Source organism: Epinephelus lanceolatus, chromosome 9 (assembly GCF_041903045.1).
Source record: "Epinephelus lanceolatus isolate andai-2023 chromosome 9, ASM4190304v1, whole genome shotgun sequence".
NCBI classification, from domain to species: domain Eukaryota; kingdom Metazoa; phylum Chordata; class Actinopteri; order Perciformes; family Serranidae; genus Epinephelus; species Epinephelus lanceolatus.
Window position 1 is genome coordinate 24,487,182 of NC_135742.1, and position 14,218 is coordinate 24,501,399.

Genomic DNA, 14,218 nt, shown 5'->3' on the forward strand with positions numbered 1-14,218 from the left:
GCTAAAACAGGAATGTTCACCCTGTGTGGTTTTAAAACATAATGGCAGAACAAGTCAAGAATAAAGAGGTGAAAATGTAGTTGTAGAAGAACATATATGGGGATATACTATAAGAGAAACAACATCATAGGCACAACAGAGTGTCAAAGAGCAAATCAGACTAGTGGGAGAAAAAGCGTGTGGCATGTAACTCCAAGATCGATGGTAGGTGTGAGGAGTAGTTTATGGAGGCAGTGTGAGTTCAGAGAGGTCAAATCCATTATGATTTCACAGGGAGACTTGGCTGTTATAGTCACACCAGATTAAAGAGACAGAAAAGAAATGAATAAGTTAAATATGACTGAAAACAAACCCGAAAAAAGGGGGAAAACACCCAGAGGATGATCTTTGGCTGATGGACTAGTTAGACAGCCACAGTGTTTGTGATCTCTGTGAGGAGCTTGGCTTCATCTGGCAGTGATGTTTGTTATGTTACAAGAATGACTCTGATCTCTTTGTCTCCATCTCCCTCGTCATCGGGGACTGAGCTGATCTAGCAAATCGACCTCTGCCGCCACGCGCTTTTACATCCAAGACAAACAAGGACAAGCGATTCGATACACAGCCCCTGCAGAACTAATTGATTAGGGTGATAAGCGTGCCATCTGTCATTTCATAACATCCTTTCAGGAGCTCAGAAAGTAGTGCCGCCAGAAAAATACAGTAGTTTAAAACATGGTTTTGGCTCCAATTAGATTGATACAGTGTGTGCGTGAATCATTTCTATAATAGTCATACTTAATCTTATTGATCTATCAATAGAATAAATTTGTTACTTTATTAGTAAATCATTATTTACTGCCATGTAGACTGGTGTAATAAAACTAACACAGCCTACACTCCTCCTACACTGCCCAGAGAGATGCATCCCTTTCACAATGGGAAAACAATGTTTTCATTTTACTGTTAATGGAAAAACATTTTTGCATAGTACTTACTTATTTTTTTCTGATAATTCTGCAATGATTTCTTATTTCAAAGTGGAGTTTGTCACCTGGATGAGCTCCGGGACGGATGTCAACTGTATACACCCTTTGTCTAACAATGGAAACCACAGATATCCCTGAGTTATCCACTATAAATCAGCCACTATTACTCATATACTGCAATATAAGCTAAAACATTTATACAGAGCTGAATCTAATCATCATAACCAGATACACGCTTACACACAAACACGCACGAACATTCCTGAGCATAACATAAATGGAATGAAGCCAGGTACTTACAAGAGGAAAACTGCGCCCAATCCCGCCTCTATTTTTCCCTCCACACTTTGCAGGACAAAAGCAGTGTTTTAAGCAAAAGAGACGGGGGAAGAGTTTGAGAAAGCAGAAGGTCATTCCATTGAGAACTAAAAAACACCCACCAGATGAGAAGCAGAGTAAACGGCTTACTGAGGGAGAGGAGGAGAGAGAGGAAGCAGGAGGGGGCGGGAAAACCAGACAGCGAGAGAGAGGGTGACTGGAAGGGAGAGGAAGAGCAAGCGCTGGAGCAAATGTAGGGGAGGAAAACAGGGAGATGGTCAGGAGGAGAGGAGAGGAGAGGAAAAAAACGACAAATGAAGCTTGTTTAAGGAGGCTGTCATAATCTTGATATTTCAGGACCATGGACAGAGCTCTACCTTTTACTGTAAAGGGAAAACTGGAGCTGGGATGTGGAATTAAAATGAAAAGAGAAAGATACAGGGTAAACAAAAATACAAGTGAGATCATGAATGTAAATATACGTAGTAACCGAACCTCTTGAAGTAAATCATGTGACTACCAGTTTGCTCACACACATAACCAGAGTTAAGTGAAATGTCACCCAAGGACTCTCAGATTGACTTGCTGATCAAATGCTGATGCAGATCAATACACTTTGGTTCAAGAGCTCAAGATACACGTCAGCTTGTATCCTGAGCATATCAGGGTCAGATGCAGGAAGACAGCCTGTACTATGGATCAGTAGCTGCCGCTGTAACTCTGGCCACCACAGCTTTATTCTTCTTAACTCATCTACACCCCTGAACTGAAAGACTGCTTCCAGCATTTATGAATTTCTCAATTTTTACACCAACCTCCGCCGAACCTTCCCAGTTTCCTCCTAAATTCACCATGTAAGCAAATTTTCTCTAGTGTTATATTTAAATAGGAGCACATGACACACTCGCAAATTCAAGCCACCACTGGAACCAGTGATTCAACGGGCTGAGCTCATTTTCCCAAGCAGCGGCAAAAACAAGGCAGGGGAGCCCAAGAGAGAGATCATGTTGAAGTGAAGGGAAACACTGCCACCTGCTGAACGCTCGCCTCAGACTGCAGGCGATCGCTTCAATAAGCTGTTAGAAATCCAATCTAAACCTAAATTAGAACAAGATGCACTCATAGAAGGACAGGCAATTTACAAGAGACGGCTTATAAATGGAAAGGCTGCAGATGTGACACTAGTACTGATGAGAAATTCGTGCAATTGTTTCAGGGCTCAGGTCAGTTGTACATAGAAAATAATCTCATGGCTCTCATGGACAAAGAGAGGCTTGAGATTCAAGTTTTAAAAGCATATTATTGGATTTAAGATTTTGAAACCTACTTCTTAAAAGCTGCAGATGAAAAGATAAAAGCACAGTCAGAGATGGGAAGGAAACAAGTCTAGTTATAACTTTGGTCTCAGTCCCAGGGTTCCTACGGCTTTAAGCAGGTTAGTTTAAAGCCTTTTAATACCACTCAGAATTAAATTTAAGTCCAATTTTATAATGATCAAAATGAAAGAAAAAAACAAAAACTGAATGAATCAATTACTCACATTAGGGACAATTTTGCCTAAATGTTTATGTAACATAAAAGATTATGCTTTGTCTCATGTGGAGGCGAACATAGAACAGAACTGGGAAAGTTTTTTATGTGTCTCATTCTACATGTGGTATTCCACTGCTTTGTTTTTACTATTGTGCTGAATTTGAAAACCTTGGTGTTTCTCAAAGTCAAGGTAAGATCCTTAAACTGCTGAATTTCAAGAAGGCTACATCATCGAATCCCGCTGAAGAACTGTTCCAATGTCAAGGATCCTTTGAATTCTACCAAGGATGGAATCCTTCCTTCAGAGAAATTTCAGGGGTGCATGTGTGTGTATTCCCAGCTGGCATGAAGTACCCACAATTCTTTGCACACGATTTGCCGAAATTGAAGGGGGGGGGGGGGGGGGGCTGTTCACTGTTCAATAATGCACACTAGCCTGTTCAAATGTGTGTTCACCGTATGCTAAGGGGGAGTCTTACCTAGCCTCTGAAGGAGCCAACTTGGAAGGATCCGTCCTACCAAGGAAGCATCCTTGATTTTGAGAAGCACCGAGTCATATCTTGCTAACAGACATTGGATGCTCTGCTTTGAGCATCCCAACCAGAAACAAAATATGAGTGTTGGTGGCCCCATTATCCTGATGTATGTGTCGTTAATGCAAGAAACATTAGGTAAATTATTCTTAAAAAATAGATGTTACCAATTATTTTTGAGATTTTGCAATGTAACATCACAAAAAAAAGATTCATACAAACTTACTTCAGGTGTCTTAAACTTTTAAGACTTTTGAAAGATCAGTTTGAGACATTGTAACACCAATTTTTAGATTTATGAATTGGTGCCTTCCAATGTTTTTAAAGGATTTGGGGTAACCCTGCTATATCTTCACACATGATGTGCCCAGGGTTTACACTGTGCTCCTCTGTGCTGAGGAGATCGATAGGAGCTCCTCCACCAGTGGAGAGGAGAGGGCAGGTTAATGACTGTCAAAGATCCGTGTGTGTGTGTGTGTGTGTGTGTGTGTGGGCAAAGAATAAGATGCTCTGAAAGAGCGTGATGGGTCATTCACTGCGGTATTAAAGCATTACTTTCAGTTGCATTAACAGACACTTAATTTTCTGTAAAAGGTGGCTCTATTCTCACATTCTCTTAAATCCTCCACCCACAGATAGATTAGCTGTGAAAGGAAATGTTAAAAAAACACAAAGACACACACACACACACACACACACACACACACACATACACACACACACACACTCTTTCTTTAAGCTTTTGAGCAATTAATGAGTCAAAGCTTTAACAAAGTGCAAACAATTTACTGCTTAATAAAAATATAAGCGTAATGCATGACATTTTAGCACTGATGCAGTAGCTACTGAAGTTCTGTGAATTAAGTATTTAAGAGCTTCTGAATAACAAATGTTAAAATCTACAACATGCATTGAAGGTAACAGTGAGCCTGTTGTGACGAATGGCAGCAGACACACTCTACAGCAGGGATAAGCCACCAAACGTGCTTTGCCCAGAGGTCACATGCAAAAAGGGCCAGGGGAAAGTTTATGAACAAACATTATTAATATCTATCAGTATCCATAACACGTGAATTGCTTGTTTTCAAACTTTTGACGTTTGCCTGCATAGGTCAAGGGTTAAGAGGGTCACATTTGGGTCTTAGCCCGGACCTCTGCCCCCTGGCACTTGATGAGCAAACTCTATTTTGATGCCTTTTCATGCACCATATTTACAATTAAAATACAAAAAATCTTAGAGTGAATCAGTTAATTTTCATTTTTAAATTTGAAAATGGTCAGAGAGCCCTCCAGCTAATGCCGGCCAGATTTGTCCCGCGAGCCATGAGTTGAGTTTCACTGCTCTACAGCATCTTGGATACACATTAGCAGGTGTCATTGTGTGTTGTCATGCATTTAAAACAGTTTGCTAAGAATAGTGGGATGGAAAGCATCAACTTGCAGATGCTACTGTATCATATTTGGGCTGAGAACACGTTGCCTGACATCAAAACTGTATCAGGAAGGGCTACTTTTCACCTCACTACATTTCAAACAGCTACAATATGTTATTACTTCAAAAAGGCATTTGTAACCACTGGCCCTGAAATGGGCCCAGGAGGAAATAGTGGCGTAAAATTAAAAATTGAAAGTGTGCATGTCTAATATGTCTGTATATTCTATGTCTGAAAACTGCTCTTTTTGTAAAATGCAAGGTTTGCTCAAGGGGTAGGTAAACAAAGGAAGCAACCAATTAAGAGAGGATGATATATGGAAAGAAATGTTATGGGTGAACAATAGCTGGACATCAGCATACTGTAGTTGAAACTGACAAGAGACCAAGCTGTAGAAAAAATGCATATATACACACACAAACAATCAGACACACATCGAATATGTGGGTAGTTCAATAGCCTAACCTTTTCAAAGTACAAATATACCATCATTCCTCTCATGCTTACTGCAAGTGGTGAGCTAAAAAGCACTCACATTCTCCCCACGTCTATATTTAGTGACTTTCAAATGGAGGCCAGAGGAATATATAGCCTGTCTCTGTCTCTGTAGACCCTGTCTGCAAAAGACTTGGGCAGAGAGACTTTGGGATGCTGCCAGGGTGAAAAGTGAAAAAAAAAAAGGTTCTCCCAGGCTTTTCCCACAGCCCTTGACCTGCAACACCTAATACAACCACAGAAGAATAAGTCTCCTTGGAGAAGAGAGTGCTCTGTTGTTATGCTGAATGGAAGCCCAGTTTTCACGGTACCATTAGCATATTCTAGTTTGCTTTCCAACTGGACTGAACAGACGGCGCTGCCCTCTCCTGGCTCAAACTGGAATCTGAATTACATTGAAGAAGGAGGGCGTGAGCTGAAACATGAGCTGTGCTGATTATCAAGTGCCAGGGGACACTGGGAAATATATCCAAATATCTAGGCTGGCATGCTGAACATGCTGAACACACCTTTCACCTTGGATCTTGGAACTAACAAAGTAAATCACAAGATAAACACACTCCTGTATGTTTACCCAAGATGGTATCAGCCCAGCCCTTATTTATCAAGGCTAAATTCTGACCATTTATGTCTTGCATCATGGGTGTATTAGGCTCTCATAGTTTGCACTATAAAAAGCATTCAGTGCAGCTTAAATGTTCCATATAAGTAGCTGCTGACTCCAGCTGCTCTTACCAGATTGATCGTTCATCATGCGTATGGCTTTAGCCTTTGCCAGCTCCAATGCTGTGACCCATCTCTGCCGCTCCACTTCTGTGCTAGCCTTCAGGTGGTAAGTGCGGCCGCCACTGCTCAGGACAATATTGCAGGCATCCTCTGTGTCAATGTGCGCCGTGGCTAAGTTGATTGTTCCACGACACGTATGGGCCATCTCTGCCTGTGTCCTGCAACAAAATACCAGGCAGAGAAAAACAAGAAAAAGCTGAAGACACTAGTCAAGGACATTTTTTCACCAGTAATTCCCCTTTTTCCGCCAAATTAGCTGAACCGGTTCTGTTCCGTTCAAGATTCTTGAAACCTTGGTGCTATCTAATGAACCAGCCCACATTTTCAGCAGTTTTGCGCAGAACCATTGTGATCAAGGATGTGTCATCAATGGAGGGCGTTGCACAAAGTACAACTAAAGTTAACAGTAGTAGAAAAGTTGCGGATTATATTAATTACCCAAAAAACAAACATAAATCAACTAGACCACTGCAAACTCTTTTTTGGCTGACAATTTCTCACTTGACTTCTCCGTTGTTGCCTTCTCCATCCTCTCTTTCAAACCTGTAAAATATGTAACACCCACTGATGTTGTCAAGTTTCACAATTCAGGTCGAGAAAATCTGCTTTTTTTTGGTTCCAGCTGAAAACCAACTGTTCAGGTTCTGAACCAATTTATTTTTGATCGAAATGCTCTGAGCAGTTCAAAATTAGGTGCGGGAGCCGGAACGGAACTGGTTTCACATTGATGGAAAAGGAGAATGAGAGTATTTAAGGTAGAAAAGTACAACTAACTTTCGAATGGCCAATAAGCACAAGCAGGGAGGCAAGGAGGGACAGAAAAAATGCCACAAATTATATGAGGATTCACTTTGAAGGCCAAGCAGCCCTGAAAGTACTTAATTCTTTCACTAAACACACACCTTCCCTGTAGCACATTCATCCATTCACATAGCCTAAATCTGTATTAGCTATTGTAAAACAAATTGGATAGTTTGAACTTCTAATTCACTCTGCGTGGCCTGCCTGCCTGCCCTGCTGTGAGTCTGCTGAATTGTGGGGATTCTATGTAGCTTCCACTAAGACCAACTGTTGCACAGTCAGTGGGCCACAGTAGTCTAGATAACAAGGCTATTGTCTGCCTCCAAGCCTCTGTAGCGAACAAAACCAAACAATGAATAACAGCGTGAACAAAGAGAGAACAGAGTGCGAGAGGTGGTAAAAAAAGAGAGAGAGATAGCGGGGAAGAGAGCCAAAACAGGAGAGCAAGAGATTAGAACAAAGAGCAAAGGCAAGAGAGTGTTCTACATACACACACTTTGCAAGCCAACTGTATGGACTGTATGTTTCCAAAAAGCATTTTCAAATAAAACAACTGCTGATACAACTGTACATCATCCAAAATTGAAAAATACTGTGGAATTTATTAAAGGAATACTTGACCCACAAGTTACTTTTCCTGTGTTGAATTTGTGAGGAAAACTTTATTTTTTTTAAACATGCCTCCACAGTGAATGAAGAATCCAAAAAAGGGGTACATTCTTGATGAATGAAAAGTCAAAGGGGTCCATGTTTAACAACAGCAAAACTATATCAAGACATCTGTTTACAAACTCTCACATAACTCATGCAGTATAATCCAAGTGTGTCATTTATTCAGGTGCATGCTCAGTTCCTCCCAAACACATGCATTTTTGCAAAAATCTTATCATTTAAAACACTTTCCCATACAACTAGCAAACCTCTGCAGCCACATGCATTTGAACTTTGTTTGTGCATTCCACTGAGTAGAGCTCAAACGCACATGCACGCCCATGGAGGCTCACTACTCATCCATGTGTGAGACTGTTTATCCGGCAGTGTTTTAAATAGTAAGGCTTTAGTCCAAATGCATGTATTTATAAAGTACTAAGCACACCGCTGGATAAGTAAGACTTGGATTATACAGCACCAGCTGTGTGAGAGTTTGTAAACAGATGTTTACAGTTTTGCTGTTGTTAAACATTACTGCGATTCATCAGGAATTTTCTCAGTTTTTGGATTCTTCATTCACCAAGGAGGCATGTGAGAAGAACAAAGTTTTCTTCACAAATTCAATGTAACACAGGGTCAGTATTTGATATTCAAATTGTCATTTTGTGGATGATGTATTCCTTTAAGTAGCATAATTATGAGACAATTATTCTACATGTGTCAAGTTTTTAAATAAGCTCTTAGAACTGAGTTACTATACCTAATAAAAAGAAAATTCAAAAGAAATATTAACAATTGTGTGGCGTGAAGCCGGCTGCCTGTTGTTCTGTCACGCTGAGACAAGCTAAGCTGCAGAGCAGGGATGGAACATCATGTCCCCTCAGAGAGCTAAGTGTATGCAGGTCTTCACCCCAGCCACAGACAGCTGATTTTGCTGATTAACACCATCAACCAGAGAACAGAAACTAATCAGCAAAATCACATGCTGTGGCAGTTGTCTCAAATTAAACAAACACATCCTTAACCCTCAGTGTTACATGATTGCCCATCCATACTCTTGCAAACTTTGAAGCATGCAACCATGCAATCATGTGGATGCATTTGTATTTGTCTGCGGGCGCTAACATCCGTTTATCCAGTGAGCCCTCAGTGCCACAAGCAGCTGACTCTCAGCGGCACTAAACTCTACACCAGATCCAGTCTCGGTTGACACTGACAAGGTGGCTGCCGCCTTATTAAATCAGAGGTTGAAGTGTATTTATAAGTTCTGCCAGGCAGTGATTTCCCTCACACTGCTTCAACTGGCTGAAGTCAAGTCTTGTTATAATGCCAAACCAGAACAAGCGCTTCTGTGTACCGCTCTTCTGTCGGGGCTCGGTGCACATCAGTTGTGCAGATGAGGCCACACTGGGGCCATGCGAAGCCGTGCGGAGGGTGGACAGAGACCCTCAACAGCCCAGTTTCCAGCCTCGCCCAGTCCAAGCTCAGCTGCAGAGCCCTGGATGTAAGTGGGTCAATAAACTGAGCGTGCTGCTGATGAGTAAGATGAGATCCACACTGATCGCTTCAACCCTGTGGGAAGGCGAGGCCATGCAAAGGCCATGAAATATACAGTCAAGGTAAGCGGGGAAAGAGAGACTACAGGGGCATTAAGGCACTACTAAGGGAGGGGACGAAGGTGAGTGGGGGCAGCTGAGGGCACGACAGAGGGTCCTGCATGTTGAGAGAATTGCAGTGCTTTACCTGTCAGTCCCCTGTGAACATATCCTCATAAAACACAAATCCACCGATCTGGAGCATGTAATGACAGAACAACAACCAGTGATCAACACAGAACAGACGGCCATAAGCATGAGGAGACATACACACTCAGGCAGAGGAAATAGGACACAGTACCCAGAGCATGAGAATGTAGATGGGTTTTGTTGTGGCTTGGGGCTGAAATATCACAAGACATGGAAGGAGAGAGCCAGAGAAACGCTGGGGAACAAGTCGTGCTGAAGACAGAGAGGAAACATAAGACAAGAAAACCAAAGCAATGATACTGCAACATGGACAGCATGACATGACCTGTTGAAAGACTGAAACAATGAGATAGTGAGAATGTGGCCGGACTCCCTGCTCTCTTTAACGTCATGCCGCTGCTCTCACCTTCACACAAAAACACAAGGACCACCCAGACAGGCCGCACACAGAGACACTTTTATACGAACACATATACACACTGTAGCCTAGCGCTAAGACCAACCAAGAGCCCATTAACAAGATTAGATCACAGCATCCACATCTCTTGCTCCAGTCACTCTGCTGATGTGCCAGGCTAGTAAACAGGGTCCAGGCCAGGCTCTACCCTCCAGCTGGGCCCAAGGTTGGCGAGCTCACCACTCTCCCACCACGCATCCCTGCACCCAGGAGCCCAGTGTGCCAGCAGTAACACAATAACCTGACTATCCACAGCGACACGAATGGTGCCGAACCCCCACTGAGCACTTAAGTTGACACTATCTAGTTACTATCCTGCAGCTGAGGAGGAAACGTGGCAGGCCTACTCTACTATGAAAGTCGAGGCTGGATTCACTGATATGGCAGCTCCAATAGCACTCAAAGCTTTAATGCCCCGTAATCTTCCCTAAAGCACCAAGCCGGATTTGCTTTAAGAGGTGAGTAAGTAGTGCTGAGAGTATTAAAACTTGGAGGAAATGTCAATTAAGAAATTAAAAATGAAAGAAATTCAGCGAGAGAGCGAGGACAAAGATCTTGTCATGTCCTGGTGAGAACGGCTCAACGAGGCTCTTTCGGGATGATTTAAACTAAATAAGATGAGACATAAGGCTGATGTGGTATAAAAGACAGCCAGCCTTGCAGTGTCAGAGCCAAGAGTAATCAATAGCAAGTGCAATGTTGAATCTCTGTAAAACCCATTACACTTTAACAGATGCAAGTGCTGAGTGTGTCGGTCCGTTCACGGAGTCAAAGCATCGATTATGGTCCTCCATTGCCCTTTGGCTTCTCAGCTACAAGTTAGAGGACTAAGCCTTTGCTTTGACAACAACAGGCCTTGGGAATGAAAGTGAGCCCCCGGGTTATTGGCTAGACCTCTAATTGGCAGTCGGTCTCTATTGATTTAACAGAAATACAAACCAGTCTTTTAAAAAGGTCAAACAAATACCAAACGCTACAAATCAAACAACTGATCAATTCATGTCGGCTAATCTGATGTGACGTAAGTTGCCTGGGCTTTAAAGTGCATCCTCTTATGATGGAGTCTATTCCATTATGAAACTCCTATCCATCAAATCATATCATACACTTGTCCAAAGTGACATCATTAAATTCTTAAAAAGGGAGCATGTTTCTTACAAAGAAAATATTAGAGAGACAACAGGAACTGTAACATGTTATTAAAATAGTGAGTGGCAGTAGTATAGGGCTATTTAAAACTAGTATATTTCTCTATGTATTCATCTCATAATTTTAGGACAAGAATGGTTTTTTTTGCAGAATTTAATAATCACTTGACATACAAAGACGACAGTTTAATTAACATGCTGTCGCATTTGTCTGACTGTTTCCCTTTCACATCTCTCACAATAGCAGTGCAGATAGTCAGCCAGAGGAGGCACATACAGAGGCACACAAAGCCTGGAGTCAGATACACACAACGTGGTCCGGCAGGGAGACATCAGTGGAGTGGACAACTCGTGCGCTTCACTGCCTCCGTGCTCAGATGTCGACGGGCTACCTTTTCTTCTGGGACAGCAGTCACCTTACAACATAATGGACTATTAATAGAGGGTAGAGGCAACAGGCGTCTTTCCTTTCACCACAAGCTCAGGCTGGAGAAGGGCTTTGGCTACCATACCTCTGTGTCAAATAGCACTGCTGACAACAAAAGACAATAGGGTGTTGTGGCAAGACTGTAGCATGGGATGAAATGGTCTCTGAATGTTCTGTTTTTGACTCCATATCTTATCTGAAAATTCACATTTATGGAGATGGCATTTACTGTATGACTGTTGAAGCTGCAGGGAAGCATCATGAGTCAAAATTTTGCCTTGCAGTCAGACGTTAGATTTCTTCTATCACATCTGATTTATGAAACGACAAATTATCCTAGAGAAATAGCTTAGATTCACATTAATTACCTTTATCACTGAAAGCAATTACAGTTTGCATTACAACATTGAGCTAGAAGTTTTTTAATCTTATCTGATTTGTGAGGGCATTTAAACTTTTCCTCACAGCTTTGACAAATAGTACTATTAGCAGAGGAAGGTTACCTCCAGTGGGGGCACCTTCATTCTGCTGTGAACCATTTAATTAGGAAAAACTGGGTCAGACAGGGTGAACAACTGTTGCAACGAATACTCCGTCTCTCCTTTCATGTGGACCATACACATACACAGGTGGTTCAGGGCTTCCTGGTGTGGCATCATTAACTGCCTCATACTCATCTCATAGTGCAAAAGGTCCCGCTGGATCTCTTCATGAATTAATATTGTAGGCAATGAGACATTTTGGCACTCAACATAACAGGAATCAATATTGAGATTAAACTGATTAAAAACACCTTCTTGGAGCACCAAGGGCAGTGGGACTCAGAAGGTGATACAGTATCTGAATGCTGATGAAGTCGCGTGGAGGCAAGCAAGCTGGTTGAACATGCAGGAGCCCAGCAGTGAAAGCAATGACAAGTACCAAGTTCTTAGGGTTACTCCTCCCAAGGTCAAGACTGAACTCTCACAGACTAAGCCATATGACAGTTAATTCACCTGCTTGTAAGGCTGTAGTAACATTAGATTGTTAATGGAAACGTTTCTGTTGTTGCTATCAATGAAAATGATTTAATCAACAAGGCTTGAATACTCATGCTCATGCTATCTCATGACCTAGCACAGTCTAATCAGACCTTGACCCTTCACAATATACAGGACTCTTATGTGTTGAAGCAAACTGAATGTGTTCAGTGCTGTCAGAATAACTAAATATTTGTCATGCTATATGATGCCTGCCTCTACATCCGCACCTGTGGAAACATGAGTCCCTTGCAAGGAGCACCTGAGCCACAGGTGTTAGGCTATAGCTAACATTAGCTCACAGCTAGCAACTACGTGATCGGAGTGAAGACAGGATGGTAACGATAGCGACCATCCCTTGTATCTCGTTATCACTCTGAGTGACTTGGCTGAGTTAATGCAGGCAATGAATGGATTCGACAAAAAAGACATGTCGTTCATAAGGAATAAAAATTTAGACAAGTGGCATTGATACAATAAGATTTCACTGAAGCGTAGACTTTACTACATACACGTTTAGAGTCGCCTTACTATCACTGAGGAGCGGACAGCTGGATCCTCAGCTGTCGCCTGGTGAGGCTAGCGGGCTAACGTTAGCTCAGTTTGCTAGCTAACGTCTTTATCAACTGTGGCCACATTTCTAACATTATAATGAGTTAAAAGCCTTGCTGCCATTGCTGCTGACTGTATGCCTGTATGTGTCGGTGCCTTTCGGCAACATACAGTCATTCAAAGTGAAATGTCAACGTGTTTGTCACTGACAGCTTGAAGTAAACAGACAGCTGACTCTGACCGTTGACAGCTAGCTTTAGCCTGATGCTAGCCAGCTGAGGCGGCCAGCTGTAATGATGCGCCGACACAGGAATATGAGTCGCTGAGCGCCAATTTGGCGTTTATTTTGAGAAATATTACACACTGTGTCTGTTGAATTTACCTGTAATATGAAAGTAGGCCATTGCTGAGGACAAACCATCGCCGCTGGTACCCTTTCAAATAGTTGGTCCATTTAAAAAGCCAGCCTTTGTAAGTGTCCGACCCTGGTGCCGGGGCCGCGGCAGAGGCGGATGCCGAGCCCTTCCCTTGCTCGCTCATCCTCCGCTCCGCCGCACGCCGAAGGATGCAGGATGAACCGGGCACAGCGGGGACACGGGCGCTACCCCACCGGGACTACCGGGGCGAGGACGTCAGGGCTGACGAATGTGCTCGACGGAGGAGGGTCCGGTCGGGGGCGAGAGAAACCACCGTGAACCCCTTTCACATGACGCCGGAATGGACACCAAAGGAAGGACGAGAAGTGATGCCAAGACACTTTGCTGATGCAGACTGCAGAGGATTCAGAGCACAGAGCTGGGCTGGATAGATAGGAAACCCCCTACATGGCCTCTATATACTCTGATAAGGCTGTCACTAAATCAACAATGATTTCCATGACGACAGTGCCAAACAGTTTATTGCAGTAATCTAAGGAGGGAGCGGCTGCTGACCCATCCCTTAATCAAGTGTGGATTTGAATGGGAATGGCCGCTCTATCAATTGAAGTCTATGATTCAGTCCTGCACCACGTGATGTTGTTATCTAAACATTCCTAAACATTTGACATGCGGTTTAGCTGCTGATTTCACACCAAACTTGTCAGGTGAGTAGACTGCTGTAGGATAGACGCTTAAATGCAACACATATAAATGTACTCATTGATAAAAATGCACATTAATAATAAGCCTCAGACACAATTTCACTTGTGAAGAAATTCATCTTAACATTAAATGTAAGTAGAATTTGGGGTCACATTGGGGGTCACTGGCCCTCGCTGCCTGTTGACTGATTTTTGGTAGTTAGACCTGTATTATAATCAGAGGTGTGACCAAGTCATTGTTTTGCAAGTCACAAGGAAGTCTTTAGTCTTT

The 14,218-nt window shown here is 42.6% G+C and overlaps 1 protein-coding gene across 2 annotated transcripts in view; it reads right to left on the minus strand.

The window, feature by feature from the left end:
* Positions 1-13,666, minus strand: part of osbp2b (oxysterol binding protein 2b) — a 57,290-nt gene extending 43,624 nt beyond the window's left edge. The window contains exons 1-2 of one of the 2 annotated variants that reach the window (XM_033619394.2): positions 13,249-13,666; positions 6,016-6,224 (exon numbers count right to left, since the gene is read on the minus strand). In XM_033619394.2, coding sequence (XP_033475285.1) covers positions 6,016-6,224; positions 13,249-13,406 — 367 coding nt within the window. In that variant the 5' untranslated portion in view covers positions 13,407-13,666. Of the gene's footprint in view, positions 1-1,268; positions 1,402-6,015; positions 6,225-13,248 lie in introns of those variants that run through there. The other variant, XM_078170729.1, reaches the window with a different exon arrangement.
* Between the last annotated feature and the right edge of the window lie 552 nt (positions 13,667-14,218).